General features: G+C 41.0%; 1 protein-coding gene across 1 annotated transcript in view; it reads right to left on the bottom strand.

The window, feature by feature from the left end:
* The window catches only part of SLC37A2 (solute carrier family 37 member 2), a 91,960-nt gene that overhangs the window by 13,050 nt on the left and 60,698 nt on the right, over positions 1 to 18,212 (bottom strand). The window contains exons 11-15 of the mRNA XM_053690180.1: positions 15,705 to 15,767; positions 14,744 to 14,829; positions 6,160 to 6,208; positions 4,625 to 4,698; positions 2,495 to 2,573 (exon numbers count right to left, since the gene is read on the bottom strand). Coding sequence (XP_053546155.1) covers positions 2,495 to 2,573; positions 4,625 to 4,698; positions 6,160 to 6,208; positions 14,744 to 14,829; positions 15,705 to 15,767 — 351 coding nt within the window. The remainder of the gene's footprint in view (positions 1 to 2,494; positions 2,574 to 4,624; positions 4,699 to 6,159; positions 6,209 to 14,743; positions 14,830 to 15,704; positions 15,768 to 18,212) is intronic.

Raw genomic sequence — 18,212 nt, 5'->3', positions numbered from 1 at the left:
CGCAGGCTGAGGATTATGTGGGATTCCGCCGGCGGGTCTTCTCCAGGACTGTGCTTGATTTGCTGCGTTTAGGGGACACTCTGGTCTTTTGTGCCCTAGTCGCTTACATCCAAAGCACCGAATAGGTTGTGAGTAGCCCCGCGAATTGAACCGGGCTCTCTGAGGGTAGTTCGTGGCCGGAGGCCGTGTGGTATAGCGGTGCGCCGGGGGCTGGTAACTGGAAGCTGCTGGGGTGACTGGGGGTCTGTACTCCACTCTAGCAGTGGGCAATCGGTATACCGCTCCCCCTGCCCCTCGTACTGCCACGGATCCGCCCGTGTGTACTGTATCCGGCACCAAATGGGGAGCTATCAGGGTTAAAGTAGCTCCCGAATCCCGAAGTCCCTGGACCTCCTTCCCCTCTACGGTCCCCAGCTGGCGGTGATGTTGCCAGTTATCGGAGGCCCGGACCGACATCACCTCATGCAGAATTCCCAGGGGTTCCTCGGCTTGGGTGCTCAACACCTCATGAGCGGCTGGCTCCGTTTGGTAATGGTGAGCAGCCGCCCTTGGGGCCTGGTTCTGTCTGACCTGGTTCCAAGCTTGTCTACTCCGATTTTGGGTGCACTCACGTGCCATATGTCCCCACTGCTTGCAGGTGTGGCATTGTATATTCGCCCGTCCGTTGTTAGGCTGTAGTCCATGGTGCCTCCTGGCATCAAAATGCTGGTCTGCTAATCTTGCTGCTTCGGTTAAGGTGAGAGGTTTTCGATCTCTCACCCATTCTTGGGCTTCTGGGGACAAGCCGTTAAAGAATTGCTCCAACAGCATCAGTTGTCGCAATTCTTCCATGGTGGTAGCTTGGCTGGCCTGTATCCACCCTTGAGATGCTTGATCCAGCTTGTGGGCCCACTCTGCATGTGAATCTCTTTCTGGCTTGCGCAGGCCTCTAAACTTGCGCCGGTATGCCTCTGAGGTAATGGCATATCTTTCCAAGATCGCTCTCTTCACTTTAGCGTAATCCTTGCTGTCCTCCCTGGGTACAGCGCGATACGCTTCCGCTGCTCTACCGGCTAGCTTGCCTGCTAGCACCGGCACCCATACGGACTGCTCCAAATCATGTAACTCACACAGTCTCTCAAAATCCTGTAAATACCCATCGATCTCATCCTTCTCCTCACAAAACATTTTAAATGCATGGTATGGGATTTTGGGTCTTACTGGGTTGCTGAGTGCGTCCAAAATGGATTCTGCTCGGGAGGATGCATTCCGCGGACTGTGTGCCATCACGTACTCCTGCACATCTGCCATTACCACGGATAGCATATCCCATGGTACAGGTTGGGGTAAAAATTCCAGCCTGGTCCTCATTTCCCTCTGGTATAGGGTCTCCTCCATGGCTGCTGGAGGCGTAGCGCTGCGAGCTCTGTCTCCCTCCATCAGCTCAGCCATTAATATAGCCTTGGGTTTGCTGCTGCCTATCTTTCCCCTGGCTTCTAGCAGTTCCTTTAACGTTTGTCTCTTTAGCTTAGAATAATCCATCTCCATTCCCTTTGGTCCCTGGTACTCCTTCCATCTTAGTCAGTATTGTAGTAATCCCCCTCTTCCTGAGGTTACTGGCTTGTGTAGTTGCTCTTCTGGGCGATAAGGTTCATTCCGTCGCTGCCACCAATTGTAACGGTACCAACAGGAAAACCAAGGGTTAACACCAGGAAACAATGTTCTGCATAGGGAAGCAGCAATTCACAACCCAGCCAGTTTTCAGGTTTTAAACAGAATCACTTTTATTAAGGCTCATATGCCCAGTATTTATGCAGGTCTGACCCCCCCAGAAGGGGGGTTGAAAGAATGTTGTACATTGAATGGAGGGAACACGCCCTTTTACATGATACAATAGAATACCTTGCTCAAGCTGATAACAATTTAAACACAGACACACACTTGGCTTTCCTTATCATCTAGGGTCTGCTCTCTGAGGTTGATTAAACAATGGACTGTGTATCAATAACATTAATGACAGTGCACAATAGCTGAGGCTAAAGCTGAACACAGTTAACTCCTTCAGGGCTGACAGAAGGGTCTGTCACATCTACATAGCACAATATACAGCCTATAGACAACCTTTCTTACGTTATAGTCCAGAAGTGGCTAGGTTTGCCACACAGTTTTTTTCTATTATCAAATTATTTTTGTTCTCTTTTCGTTGTTAAAGACCACACCTAGGTAGACTATAGAGCAGCAATGCACTGCTTTGAGCTGATTGGTGGCTGCACATACACACCTCTTGTCATTGGCTCACCACATGTGTTCATCTAGATCCCAGTAGTGCATTGCTGCTCCTTCAACAAAGGATACAAATAGAATGAAGCAAATTTGATAATAGATGTAAATTGGAAAGTCGTTTAATAGTGCATGATCTATCTGAATCAATTTTGACTTTACTGTCCCTTTAAGAAATCTGAGCTGACTTTTTAAATATATTTATTTATTTTTAGGTTATAATTTGTATACAGACCTATTGATCCACAGCCGTCTATAATAGCAGAAACTGTTGAAAGTGCCTTTGAGTTCCCATGGAGAGATTCATGCGTCCCCTAAAAAAACACGTTAACAAATTAGCACGTACACATACAGAATATATAGAAGATCACATGACCTTTATCTGAAGATTCAGTTGTACACACACAGAATATACAGACGATCACATGACCTTTATCTGAAGATTCAGTTGTACACACACAGAATATACAGACGGTCACATGACCTTTATCTGAAGATTCAGTTGTACACACACAGAATATTCAGACGATCACATGACCTTTATCTGAAGATTCAGTTGTACACACACAGAATATACAGACAATCACATGACCTTTATCTGAAGATTCAGTTGTACACATACAGAATAAACAGAAGATCACATGACCTTTATCTGAAGATTCAGTTGTACACACACAGAATATACAGACAATCACATGACCTTTATCTGAAGATTCAGTTGTACACACACAGAATATACAATCACATGACCTTTATCTGAAGATTCAGTTGTACACACACAGAATATACAGAAGATCACATGACCTTTATCTGAAGATTCAGTTGTACACACTCAGAATATACAGACGATCACATGACCTTTATCTGAAGATTCAGTTGTACGCACACAGAATATACAGACGATCACATGACCTTTATCTGAAGATTCAGTTGTACACCCACAGAATATACAGACGATCACATGACCTTTATCTGAAGATTCAGTTGTACACACACAGAATATACAGGCGATCACATGACCTTTATCTGAAGATTCAGTTGTACACACAGAATATACAGACGATCACATGACCTTTATCTGAAGATTCAGTTGTACACACACAGAATATACAGACGATCACATGATCACATACAATACCGGACATAGCTCCTTTAAAGTTCAGAAGTCAATAACATGAAATTTTGCAATGACTTTAATTAAGATATCTGCTGTTAAAGGGATAATCTAGACAAAATTAAACTTTCATGATTAGGATACAGCATACAATTTTACGCAACTTTCTAATTTACTCCTATTATCAATTTTTCTTTGTTCTGTTGGTATCTTTATTTGGAAAAGCAGGAATGTAAGCTTAGGAGCCGACCCATTTTTGGTTCAGCACATGGGTAGCGCTTGCTGATTGGGGTCTAAATGTAGCCAGGTTCTGATGAAAAATGGGTTGGTTTTCTAAGCTTTACATTCCTGCTTTTTTAAAATAAAGATACCAAGAGATTGAAGAAAACTTGATAATATGAGTAAATTATAAAGTTGCTTAAAGGGACACTAAACCACCAAAAAATGATGTCTTGATTCAGATAGAGAATACAATTTTAAACAACATTCTAATTTACTTCTATGATATATTTTGTTTATTTTTTTAGATATCCTTTGTTGAAGGAATAGTTATGCACATGGGTGAGCCAATCACATGAGGCATCTATGTGTAGCAAACAATCAGCAGCTACTGAGCATATCTAGATATGCTTTTCAGCAAAGCATATCAACAAAATTAAACAAATTAGATAATAGAAATACATTATTAAGTTGTTTAAAATTGCATGCTCTTTCTAAACCATGAAAGAAAAAAATGAGGTTTCATATTCCTTTAAAATTGTTTTTCTCTCATGATTCAGGTAGAGCATACAATGTGGGTTTAATATCCCTTATGTTACACAAGTCTGGGCTAAATTATACTCCACCTGTCAATTTAAAGCCATAAAAGGCTCCTTCTACCCTTCCAAAAAGTCTAATAAATGTTTGTATCAGGGTTCAACTCTCACACATTTTATATTATATTAGTAAAATGTGTACAGGTGTAGTGGGTAGGAAATCAGCGTAGATTCTGTATTTATATCAGGTACATAACGGCACAATCATGTCAGGGCGATACTATCTCTTGTGCAAACAGAAATGTATCCAACTAAAGCATTGTCCATACAAGGGTTGTTTAGTAATTACTATAAGTATTTTATGATGATTAATATTTAATACAATTTGTTCTCTAATCCTCTAAAAGGTAAAAATTGCTCATTATGGCACATTTAATAATTCATTATATTTGTACTGTGTCTCTTATTGGGACTTAATAAATGAATGTTATCTTACCAGATCTGCAGAAACAGCTGTTGTAATGAGAGAATAAGGTCCATTTACCAACATCCCACATATAATCAACATTGCTGGAAATAAAAAGAAAAAGATTAAAGAAAAAAAAAAGAAAACATAACATTTTATAGAAAAAGTGAATACACTACAACAGTTACAGCATACATTTTCCTACAATTCACCTCTATAGCTATGTTTGTATTTTCAAAACTATTTAAAAAAGGACCATAAAATTTGTAGTAAAGATCCATTTCATATAGAGCTCGCTTCTGAATATATTTGTTCTGTATCTAAATCGCTAATTTCACATACACAGTCATTAGTTATTGGGAAATTGCTAGAAGCATTACTGACAGCCAGAACAGGTTTGGGGACAAAGAAAGTGCCTGGTTTTAATAAAAGACACATTCTTTTTAAATAGTATCATTGTTTTTATGCCAAAGACAAACCTAACAGATAGCATAGGAGCTAGAGTATCAGGTCTCTGTTGAATCCGTGTTATCAATTCAAACCCTTTAACCCATCAGCTGCAACACACTATGTAGCAATAAATTACAACCAATGGATTATAGAACATAAAATTCAAAACATTTCTTTCATTATTCTGATAGATGACGTGTTTTTAAACATCTAATTTACCTCTATCATCAAAATGTACTTAAAGGGACATTGCACACTACATTTTTCTATGCATAAATGTTTTGTAGATGATCCATATATAGCCCATCTGGGAGTGTTTTTGTAACAATGTATAGTTTTGCTTATTGTTTAATAACATTGTGCTGATTTTCAGACTCCTAACCAATCCCCCCAGAGTCAGATGTATACGCACGTTTACAAACTCCTGCTGGCTCCTGTTTAGGTTATCTGTCTATTCATATGCAGGGAAGGGAGAGGGGTAGTGTCTGCTCTTCCTGCTTTCTCAGCCCTTTTCACTGGGTGTCCCAGCCTAACCTCATCAACAGAGCTAAACTGGGAGCTTCTAAGTAAGTTTTTAAAAGGTTTTATACTGATTTTTATATCAGTATCTGTGCATAGTCTTCTTTATATCAGTGTCTATTACAGTCAGTTATATGAAAATTGGTGCACACTGTCCCTTTAATTCTCTTGATATCTGTTGTTGAACGAGCAGCAATGCACTGCTGACAGCATCACATGAGCCAATGATAGGAGGGATAGAAGTGCATCCACCAATCCCCAGCTAGATCCCAGTAGAACAATGCTGTTTGTGAGCCTACTTAGATATGCTTTTCAATGTAAGTAAATTGGAAAGTGCTCTATCTGAATCATGAAAGACAAAATGTGGGTTTTATCTCCCTGTACGCACAGTTTAGTTGGATGTAAAACACTTGGTGTTGATGCCAGTGGGTAAGTTCTCAGATAAACTAAGCAGAGAGATCTTCTGGGTATTTTATGATCAGACAGGGCACAATTGTAAACAGCATTTGTAACAGTTTGTCATTTACTTGCTCTGGGATATCTAAATATGCTCTCATGAAAGGAGTGAAATAGAATTACAAAAACTATTTTCTTACCAACTGATGTAGAAACTTGATCATGCCCAAAGGTATTGTAAATAAACAACTAGAAACAAACAAAAAAAAGTTAATATTTTAAAAAGATAAATTAATATCGTTAAAAAACAAACCTAAAAATCCAAATGTACTCTTTCATGATTCAGAGAGAGCAGGTGTTTATCAAGTCTCCCTAGCAAACCAGATTTTCAGGATTAGTTTATGTGAGAGCAGGTTAATAAAAATCAGCTAATTCACATGTGCTCCAGTTCAGACAACCTGAAATTCTGGCCTGTTAGGGACTCAGCCTGAGATAGAACAAACCTTTTTAAACAACTTTCCAATTTACTTCTATTATCAAATTTGCATCACTCTCTTGGTATCCTTTGTTGAAAGAGCAGCAATGCACCACTGGGAGCTAGCTGAACACTTCAGGTGAGCCAGTGACAAGGGACATATATATGCAGCCACCAATCAGCAGCTAGTTTCCAGTACTGCATTGCTTCTCCTGAGCATACCTAGGTATGCTTTTCAATAAAGGACACAATTGGATAACAAAAGTTAATTGGAAAGATGTTTATAATTAAATTCTCTATATGAATCATTAAAAAAAAAAAATTGTGAGGTTTATGTTCTTTTAAGAATAAAATATTAAAGCGAAATGTCTCCTCTTTTTATGATGGATCTGATGATTCTGCCGTTCTTCTGTATTTAATAGCCCTTACAGTTATAGTCAAGTTTCTCTAATTTGTTTCTCTCTCTTGTTATTTGTTGTTGAAGAGATATCTAGATAGGTAGTGTGCACGTGCCTGGAGTAACACATGACAGGAAATAGTGCTGCCATCTAGCGCTCTTGCTAATGTATAACATTGCTGCAAAAGTGCTGACATTTTGTACTGCAGACACGTGCACAATCCTGAACTTAACTCCCTGCTTTTAAACAAAGGATAACAAGAAAAAGAAAATGTGATAATTGAAGTAAATTAAAAGTGGTTTAAATTTGTATGTTCTATCTGAATCCTGAAAGAAAAGAAAATGGTGTTTATGTCCCTTTAATTATGAGTAGTGGGGAAAAAACATTGGAAATTGCTTGCCCTTTAATAACATAAATTATGCTTACCTGATAATTTAATTTCCATCTGTGGGGGAGAGTCCACGGCTTCATTCCTTACTTGGGGGAAATAAGAACCTGGCCACCAGGAGGAGGCAAAGACACCCCAGCCAAAGGCTTAAATACCTCCCCCACTCCCCTCATCCCCCAGTCATTCTAACAAGGAACAGTAGGAGAAATATCAGGGTATAAATGGTGCCAGAAGATAATATAAAAATGTAGGTCAACCCACAGGAGCAAACGGGCGGGAGCAGTGGACTTCTCCCACAGATGGAAATTAAATTATCAGGTAAGCATAAATTATGTTTTACATCTTAATGGGAGGAGAGTCCACTACTTCATTCCTTACTTGTGGGAACAAATAACCAAGCTCTAGAGGACCTGAATGAAGAAAAGGAGGCGGACGCTATACTGAGGGCACCACAGCCTGCAGAACCTTTCTCCCAAAACAGCTCCTGACGAAGCAAAAACATAAAATTTGTAAAACTTTGTAAAAGTGTGTAAGGAGGATCAAGTAGCCGCGCCTTACAAATCTGTTCCACAGAGGCCTCGTTCTTAAAGGCCCAAGAAGAGGCCACAGCTCTAGTTGAGTGAGCCGTAATCCTCTGAGGAAGCTTATGTCCCGCTGTCTCATAGGCCAAAAGGATAATGCTCCTCAACCAAAAGGACAGAGAAGTGGAAGAGGCCCTCTGCCCCCTACACTTGCCTGAATACACCACAAATAAAGACGAAGTCTGTCTGAAATCTTTCGTAGCCTGAAGATAAAACTTCAAGGCTCGAACCACATCCAAGTTATGCAATAACCTTTCCTTAGACAAAGAAGGGTTACAACACAAAGAAGAAACTACTATCTCCTGACTGATGTTACGATCTGACACCACCTTGAGAAGAAATCCTAACCCAGTGCGAAGCACAGCTTTATCAGCATGAAAAACCAGGTAAGGGGGCTCAGATTGCAAGGCCGCCAACTCAGAGACTCTATGAGCCGATGCAATAGCCAGAAGAAATAGAACCTTCCAGGAAAGAATCTTAATGTCAAGCGCATGCATAGGCTCAAACAGAGCCCTCGCAACACCTTAAGAACCAAATTTAAGCTCCACGGAGGAGCAGAACTTCTAAAGACAGGTCTGATCCTAGACAGAGCCTGATCAAAGGACTGAATATCAGGAAGCTCTGCTAGCTTTTTGTGAAACAGCACTGATAACGCCGAAATCTGTCCCTTTAAGGAATTGGCGGCAAGACCCTTGTCCAGTCCATCCTGGAGAAAGGCCAGAATCCTGGATACCCTAACCTTGTGCCAGGGATATCCACGTTCTTCACACCAGGATAAGTAGGTCATCCACACCTTATGATAGATGCAACGAGTGACTGGATTCCTGGCCTGAATGAGAGTATCAATTACTTTCTCGGAAAAACCTCTCTTGGCCAAGACTAGGCGTTTAATCTCCACGCAGTCAGCCTCAGAGAATTGAGATTTTGGTGTAGAAAGGGACCCTTAACCAGCAGATCTCTGCGACAGGGCAACCTCCATGGAGGAGACAATGACATCCCCACCTGATCCGCAAACCACGTCCTCCGCGGCCACAACGGAGCAATCAGAATGGTCGAAGCTTGCTCCTGTTTGATGTGGGCCACCACGCGAGGAAGAAGTCGCAATGGTGGAAAAATTAAAATTAGGTTGAACTCCCAAGGCACCGCTAAGGCATCAGCTCTGCCTGTGGGTCCCTGGACCGCGACCCGTATCTGGGAAGCTTGAAGCTGAGTCTGGACGCCATGAGGTCTATCTCCGGCGTCCCCCATCTGTTGCAGATCTCCGCAAACACCTCAGGATGGAGAGACCATTCCCCCAGATGAAACTATTGTCTAATGAGAAAGTCCGCTTCCCAGTTGTCCACACCCGGAATGTGGATCGATGAGAGCGAACAATTGTGAGTCTCTGCCCGTTCCAGAATCCGAGATACTTCCCTCATGGCTAGGGAGCTTCTTGTTCTCCCCTGATGGTTTATGTAAGCCACCGAGTTAATGTTGTCCGACTGGAATCTGATGAATCGGGATGACCCCAGGTGGGGCCAAGCCCTCGGAGCGTTGAATATCGCTCGAAGTTCCAGAATATTTATTGGTAGAGTTGACTCCACTTACCCTGTGTTCTTCTGGCACCCCAAACAGCTCCCCATCCTGACAGACTTGCATCCATGGTCACAATCTCCCAGGATGGCCTCAAGAAGGATGTCCCCTGGGCCAGCTGTCCTGGACAGATCCACCAAGAGAGGGATTCCCTCACTTGGTTGTCCAGAGAGATCTGTTGGGATAGATCTGAGTGATTGCCGTTCCATTGTCTCAACATGCATAACTGAAGAGGTCTGAGATGGAACCTGGCGAATGGAATGACATCTATGCTGGATACCATGAGCCCAATCACCTCCATACACCTGGCCACAGATGGCCTTGAGGAGGTCTGAAGGGCAAGGCAGCTGGACGCAATCTTGGAACGTCTCTGCTCTGTCAAGAATATCTTCATCGATATGGAATCTATTATCGTACCCAGGAACTCCCCTCTGTTGCTGGGAACCAGAGAACTATTTCCTTTGTTTATCTTCCATCCATGGGATTGAAGGAGAAGAAGAGCCCTTGAGTGGTCCTCCACGAGACTGCAGGACGGAGCCTGGACCAGAATATCGTCCAGATAAGGAGCCACCGCAATACCTCTGGCTCTTGCTACCACGAGCAGCGCCCCCAGGACCTTCGTAAAGACTCTTGGGGCAGTCACCAGACTGAACGGTAGGGCCACAAACTGGATGTGTTGGTCCAGAAATGCGAATCTTAGGAGCCTGATGTGGTCCTTGTGGATTGGCATCCTTCATGTCTATTGTCGTCATAAATTGTCCCTCTTCAACTAGGGGCAGAATCGATCTGATCGTCTCCATTTTGAACGATGGGACTGACAGAAACTTGTTTAGGCACTTTAGGTCCAGAATTGGGTGGAATGTGCCCTCCTTCTATGGGACCACGAAAAGGTTTGAATAGTACCCTAGACCCCTTTCTGCTAGAGGCACTGGGACGATTACGCAGAGAAAAGAGCGATCCCTCAAACACTCTAGAAAGGCGTCTCTCTTCTCTGGTCTTGAGGATAGGTTTGACAGGAGGAATCTGCCCCTGGGCAGATGAGACTTAAACCCTATCCTGTAACCCTGGGTGATAACCTCCAGAACCCAAGGATCCTGTAAGTCTCTCATTCAAGCCTCTGCGAACAGAGATAATCTGCCCCCTACGCGATCCAGAGACGGATCGGGGGCCGCCCCTTCATGCCAACTTTGTCTCGTCGGGCTTCTTGCTCTGCTTGGATTTGTTCCAGAATTGAGCTGGCTTCCAAGATCCCTTGGACTGCTCAGTCGTCGCAGCAAGCTGCTGGCGTTGAGACTTGTCCAAACGAAAGGGACGAAAAGTCGAGCCCTTAGGCTTATTCTTCTTATCCTGTGGAAGGAAAGCACCCTTGCCTCCCCTGACCGTGGATATGATAGAGTCTAGGCCTGGACCAAAAAGAACTTTCACCTGAAACGGAAGGGATAGTAATCTAGACTTGGAAGTCATGTCAGCAGACCATGACTTTAACCACAGAGCCCTACGGGCTAAAACAGAGAAACCTGATGTCTTAGCATTCAGGCGAATAACCTGCATATTTGCATCACAGATAAAAGAATTTGCGACCCTTAAGGCCTTAATCTTTTCCTGTATCTCCTCGAGGGGAGTCTCCACCTCGACCATAGCTGACAGGGCGTCACACCAATAGGTAGCCGCTCCAGCCACCGCAGCAATCGCTGCTGCCGGTTGGAAAATGAACCCCGTGAGTTGGAACATCTTTCTCAACATGGATTCCAACTTTTTATCCATGGGCTCTTTGAATGACGAACTATCCTCTAGGGGAATAGTCTTATGCTTAGCGAGCATGGAGATCGCTCCATCCACCTTAGGAATAGCCCCCCATAGCTCAAGCTGAGAGTCCAGAATGGGGAAAAGCTTTTTAAAAGAGGTAGAGGGAGAAAAGGACGAGCCCAGTTTCTCCCACTCATTCTTAATAATCGTAGCCATCTTCATAGGAACTGGGAAGGTCTGAGGCACCACCCTGTCCTCGTAAACCCTATCTAGCTTATAGATCGAAGGCTCTTCCGGAAGTTTCGGTTCCGGAATCTCCAACGTAGCAAGCACTTCTTTCAGTAAAAAGCGCAAATGCTCCATTTTAAAGGATTACTTTCTGTTATAATTTTGAAGCTAAACAACTAACATATTAAAGTTAATAAACATTAAGTAAAACCTACTGACCTATATTTTCTCCAAAACGAAGTTTCATAACGTTCTAAAAGTTATATCTTTTATTCGCCGATGATGTCACGTTATCCTGCCCACTATTTTCAGCACTGCATGTTCAAAATACTTAAACCAGTAACTTTGTGTTTAAAGCGCCATTTTGAAACATAGGTATTGTAAACGGATTGGTACAGAGCAAAGGATACCCACGGAGTGGGTTTGGAAAACAATTAAATTTGCAGACAAGATTTCTGATATACGGTAGAGATATGTTAATGAAATGCTATTTATAAAAAGCGTATTTGGGGTAGTTAGTTAGTAACAGGCATAGAAAATATTTACTTACAGTGGCCCTTTAAACTTAAAATCTGGCTCCTCCGTAGCCGGGTCTAGAAGACGCCGATTCCGTCCCAGAGAGAGCACCCTCCGACGAGTCGGAGGTGTCCTCCTTGTCGGGTAATCTCTCAGAGACATCCAACGGAGTAGATGACGCCTGGGATGGAAAGCTATGTCTTTCCCTTCGCAGGGCGTGGTAGGGCATGGAAGGCCGCAGAAACTGCCTCTTGTAACTGGGCAGTGAAATCTGGCAGCCACAAGGCCCCTCCCGCAGAAGGATTAGTAGGGCCATGGGGAGCTACATGTGTAATCGGAGATGAATGTTGGGAACGCACCTTGCGGGACAGAGAACCCTCAGAGGTGGAGGGCTCAGTAGTACTAAATATCTTATTCTTCTTAGATATTGTAATCTTATCAAAGCATGTGGAACACAGTTGAGCAGGCGGATCAACCTGTACCTCCTCACAATAAACACAGGTATTGGATTTACAGTGGATATAAACACACCCCTGTTAAAATGTCAGGTTTCTGTGATGTAAAATAATGAGACAAATATAAATCATTTCAGAACTTTTTCCACCTTTAATGTGACCTATAAACTGTACAACTCAATTGAAAAACAAACTGAAATCTTTTAGGTGGAGGGAAGAAAACAAAAAAAACTAAAATAATGTGATTGCATAAGTGTGCACACACTCTTATAACTGGGGATGTAGCTGTGATCAGAATTAAGCAATCAAATTCAAAATCATGTTAAATAGGAGTCAGTACACACCTGTCATCATTTAAAGTGCCTCCAATTAACCTCAAATAAAGTTCAGCTGCTCTAGTTGGTCTTTCCTGAAATTTTCTTAGTCGCATCCTACAGCAAAAACCATGGTCCACAGAGAGCTTCCAAAGCATCAGAGGGATCTCATTGTTAAAAGGTATCAGTCAGGAGAAGGGCACAAAAGAATTTCCAAGGCATTAGATATACCATGGAACTCAGTGAAGACAGTCATCATCAAGTGGAAAAAATATGCAACAACAGTGACATTACCAAGAACTGGATGTCCCTCCAAAATTGATGAAAAGACGAGAAGAAAAATGGTCTGGGAGGCTACCAAGAGGTCAACAGCAACATTAAAGGAGCTGCAGGAATATCTGGCAAGTACTGGCTGTGTGGTACATGTGACAACAATCTCCCGTATTCTTCATATGTCTGGGCTATGGGGTAGAGTGGCAAGACGAAAGCCTTTTCTTACAAAGAAAAACATTCAAGCCAGGCTACATTTTGCAAAAACACAGCTGAAGTCTCCCAAAAGCATGTGGGAAAAGGTGTTCTGGTCTGATGAAACCATGGTTGAACTTTTTGGCCATAATTCCAAAAGATATGTTTGGCGCAAAAACAATACTGCACATCCCCAAAAGAACACCATACCCACAGTGAAGCATGGTGGTGGCAGCATCATGCTTTGGGGCTGTTTTTCTTCAGCTGGAACTGATGCCTTAGTTAAGCTAGAGGGAATTATGAACAGTTTCAAATATCAGTCAATATTGGCACAAAACCTTCAGGCTTCTGCTAGAAAGCTGAACATGAAGAGGAACTTCATCTTTCAGCATGACAACGACCCAAAGCATACATCCAAATCAACAAAGGAATGGCTTCACCAGAAGAAGATTAAAGTTTTGGAATGGCCCAGCCAGAGCCCAGACCTGAATCCAATTCAAAATCTGTGGGGTGATCTGAAGAGGGATGTGCACAGGAGATGCCTTCGCAATCTGATAGATTTGGAGTGTTTTTGCAAAGAAGAGTGAACAAATCTTGCCAAGTTAAAATGTGCCATGCTGAAAAACTCATACCCAAAAAAACTGAGTGCTGTAATAAAATCAAAAGGTGTTTCAACAAAGTATTAGTTCAAAGGTGTGCACACTTATGCAACCATATTATTTTATTTTTTTATTTTTATTTCCTTTTACCTAAAAGATTTCAGTTTGTTTTTCAATTGAGTTGTACAGTTTATAGGTCACATTAAAGGTGGAAAAAGTTCTGAAATGATTTATCTTTGTCTCATTTTTTTTACATCACAGAAACCTGACATTTTAACAGGGGTGTGTAGACTTTTTATATATACTGTAATTAAAGAGGGAGTATCCTCTAACATATCAGAGTCCTCCATAGCTTGCGCCTTTAATACGGACTGAGATAGATTAAATGGCACCTTTATACACCAATGGCCGGGGCATTCACCACCTATGACCTGGACCACAGAGAAACCGTTACGTCTCCCACAAATGCCGATCAGGAAAGAGGACCCTGTGTTCAAGTGTGACCCCGTCTTCTTGCGTTATCATATGTATATAAATGAAATTATCAGAATCTATGCCGTGGAACAGGAACACGGCCCTTCAAGTGTGACAGGTTAGTAGCATCGTTCCTGTCATGGACTTGAGAGAATAAAGGCAAGCAGTGAAACTCGTCAACGCCGATTGCCCAGGAGCTGTTAATATGAGTCGGGATGGTTTTGCAGAGACGACACTCCCTGCATCTCCGGACTCTAACTTTCATCCATGCTGACAGGATTACGTAAAACTTCAGTCCCATTTCGAAGAGTACTACCCTCCATAAGAGACTATTCTGAATCTTCCGACACTTCTCTGCCAACCTCCTGTGACAAAAGGCAAAGAATGACTGGGGGATGAGGGGGTCGGGGGAGGTATTTCAGACTTTGGCTGGGGTGTCTTTGCCTCCTCCTGGTAGCCAGGTTCTTATTTCCTACAAGTAAGGAATGAAGCAGTGGACTCTCCTCCCATTAAGTTGGAAATTATAGTATTTAGGTGACTGCACAACTTGTCACTTCTATGGCCCTCACTTACCATCGGAGCTGTCAGTATCAGCATTACAGCGCACGTGATGGCTCTACCCCCGGTGTAATCAGATATCAGACCAGCAAGAATTCCCCCTATAAAGACAGCAAATAAATATTAGTCTCAGAGCATAGCAGGATGTAAACAAGAGAAACACATGGAATAAAAAGCGTTTCTTATACTCAATGCAGCTTCCATTCTCTGTCCTAATGGGGTCTTTAAATATGAAATTAAATTGTATTAACAAATAAAAACAGATTATACAATAAAACAGTATTTTTTTATTTGCTAGTGCAGCCTAAAACAACTTTTATAATCAAACTTGCTTTGTTCTCTTGGTATTCTTTGTTGAAAGCTAAACCTAGGTAGGCTCATATGCTAATTTATTAGACCTTGAAGGCCGCCTCTAATCTAAATGCATTTTAATAGTTTTTCTTTACTAGAGGGCGTTAGTTCATGTGTTTCATATAGATAACATTGAGCTCATGCAAGTGAATTTACCGAGGAGTGAGCACTGATTGGCTAAAAATGCAAGTCCGCCAAAAGAACTGAAATAAGAGGGCAGTCTGCAGAGGTTTAGATACAAGGTAATTAGAGAGTTAAAAAGTGTATTAATATAACTGTTGGTTATGCAAAACTGGGGAATGGGTAATAAAGGGATTATCTATCTTTTTAAACAATAACAATTCTGGCGTAGACTGTCCCTTTAAGCCTACCTAGTTATGATCCTCTACAAAAGGATACTAAAAACTAAGAACACTTTCAAATAGAAGCAAACTGGAATTGTACGTTCCATAAACCACAAAAGAAAAAAATAAAATCATGTCATGTCCCTTTTTTTTTTAATTAGGGTTCCGTGCCTTTAATAGGTGTATAAGATTGAGGTTTACTGACACCATCTTTTCCGACAGTTTGTGTACAAACTGCACACAAAATTCAGCAAAACTGAGATAAAAGAACAATTACAAACCTATGATTCCTCCAGCATCAAAAAGGGTGGACATGTCGCCCGCTTGCTTAGGATCGAAGTGAGCTGGAACAGAGGGGTATCGAGATAGTAAATAAAATGTGCAGAACCTTCTTGTTACATTTTTATAACTGCAGCAAGAGGATTTCCCAGCAGCTACTAAGCTATAAATGAGCATTTTCTTCTGCTGCTGCAGAATCACATGACCACACTCGCAGGGGAATACGCGTTTAAAAAGCAAATTGTTAATAAATATTCTAACAACGCGTCATTCATTTTTACTCTCAGATGCTTTGTTAAAGGGACATTAAACACAACGATGTAGCCATTCTCACAGTACTAATTTTATCTTTCTTTTAATGGTTTCCAGAGATAAATTTTACCTGCTGGAGTACTGCTCTGTGGTCCCAAGTGATACTTATACTATGTGTTTAATCTCTTTAAACACAGAGGTGCAGGGTCATTAGTCTTAAAAGGGCATGCTCCGACTAATTAGAGCATGTGATTTGTCGACTATAATGGTCCTTTAAAGGGACATTAAACCTGTCAGATTATTACTTTATGATTCATTTATAACTGACCTTAGTAGAGGAGATAAAAAAAAAAGATGAGGCGTTTAAACCTAAGGAAAGTTACAACATTGATAAAGATAACAACTTTACAATTATTTCTTCAATCAGTAAACAACTAATATAATTAAAAAAAAAATACATCTGCATATTATTCTATAATTTTATCTACTATTTACTTGTGTTTAAATGGTCATTAAACACTTTGAGATGATAATATAAAATTATATATATATATATATATATATATATATATATATATATATACACACATACATACATACATACACACACACAGTATATATAACAAAAAGTCTGCAATATAACTCATTTATTTTGTCCCCTTTTCCTGTAATTCCTCTCTGAAATTGTGAGCTTTTCAGCACCTGTTAGAAATGGAAGTGCAGAACACTGTTATATACCACACAGCCATTGGCTGCACACTCAAGTGACCTATTTATAACTGTCTCTAATTGGCCACAGCAGAGAAGGTAACCTAAGTTACAACATGGCAGCTCCCATTGTTTTATAGACACTAAAACTGTACACTTATTTTATTAATATTTAAACAGCTAATGAAACTTTATAAAATTCATTTACATGTTATTCTCAGACTAATCTCTTCTTTGAATGCATCATTCTATCTGGCATTTTTTTGGTGTTTAATGTCCCTTTAATTACTTCACAAAGGGTTAAATGTCTTTAAATTTATTTTCTTCTCTTTTTTTGTAAGTAAAATGTGAAATTGCTACATCCTTCAAACTATAATAGCAAATTAATAAAACAAGTTTGAGCTAATACTTTACATGATAGGGAGACAACTACCTGGGGTGTTTGTTTTAGGCAGCAAATATTTACCTTTAGGAGCATTTATCACGTTAGAGCAATAAATTGTCAACTCATCTAGCACTGAAACCAACTAAAAAATGCTGTACAAGCAGCAAGTGTAAAGTATGGGCACAAGGTCTGTACACGGCCTCTTATCTGTCCATTTAAAGATAAAGAATATAAACACAGGGAAAGAAGAAAAAAAAGATCTTACCTTATAAACAGTAACAGGGTTTGTATAGCATTACCCATAGTGAAGTCAACATGCAGGAAATAGGGATCTGTAGGTCATTTGTAACAATACTATCTCTCTCTAAATCAGTTTATGTTACTAGAAACCATGAGATGAATCAGTGTGTGTTACTGACAACCAAGGGGTTAAATCAGTTTCTGTTCATAGAAACCATCAGGTGAAATCACTGTTACTGACAACCAAGGGGTTAAACCAGTTTCTGTTTCTAGTAACCATCAGATGAAATCAGTGTGTGTTACTGGCAGCCAAGGGGTTAAATCAGTTTGTGTTACTAGAAACAATGAGATTAAATTAGTGTGTGTGTGTGTTACTGGCATCTGATAACTTTTATTGCTAGGACTATATTACTGTGTGTTACTGGCAACTGATAACATTTATTGCTAGGACTAAATCACTGTGTGTTACTGGCAATAACTTATTTCTAGGACCAAATCACTGTGTGTTACGGGCAACTAATAACTTGTTGCTAGTACAGCGAACCTGTGTGTTCTCCTTGCACTAAACATTTTAATTGTTTTCTCATTTGCGTTTTTTTTTTAAAAAAAAAAAAACAAAGAACACAACATACCTTTAAAAGCAGCAATTTTACGGTTATAATTTTTGAGAATTGGGGGCTATACATTACTGATTGACCTCCCCTAGTACCGCCAAAGTATTGTGAGACAAGACAGAAAATGGTACCTGCACAACAGAATCGCCCTTGTGTGTGACAACCACTTACTATGTTTGTTTCCGCTGCACACGTTAAAACAATGGGCACCAGTGTTACAGAAGTCACTTTGTGAAGTCAAAACATATGCACAGCTGACAGAAATACGATTCTAATGAGTTATTAGCTCGCAAGCAGAACCCGGCTGGTGA

Source organism: Bombina bombina, chromosome 8, assembly GCF_027579735.1.
Source record: "Bombina bombina isolate aBomBom1 chromosome 8, aBomBom1.pri, whole genome shotgun sequence".
NCBI lineage: Eukaryota > Metazoa > Chordata > Amphibia > Anura > Bombinatoridae > Bombina > Bombina bombina.
The sequence above is the reverse complement of the archived record's forward strand: the minus strand, read 5'-3'. Positions and strand labels throughout refer to the sequence as shown.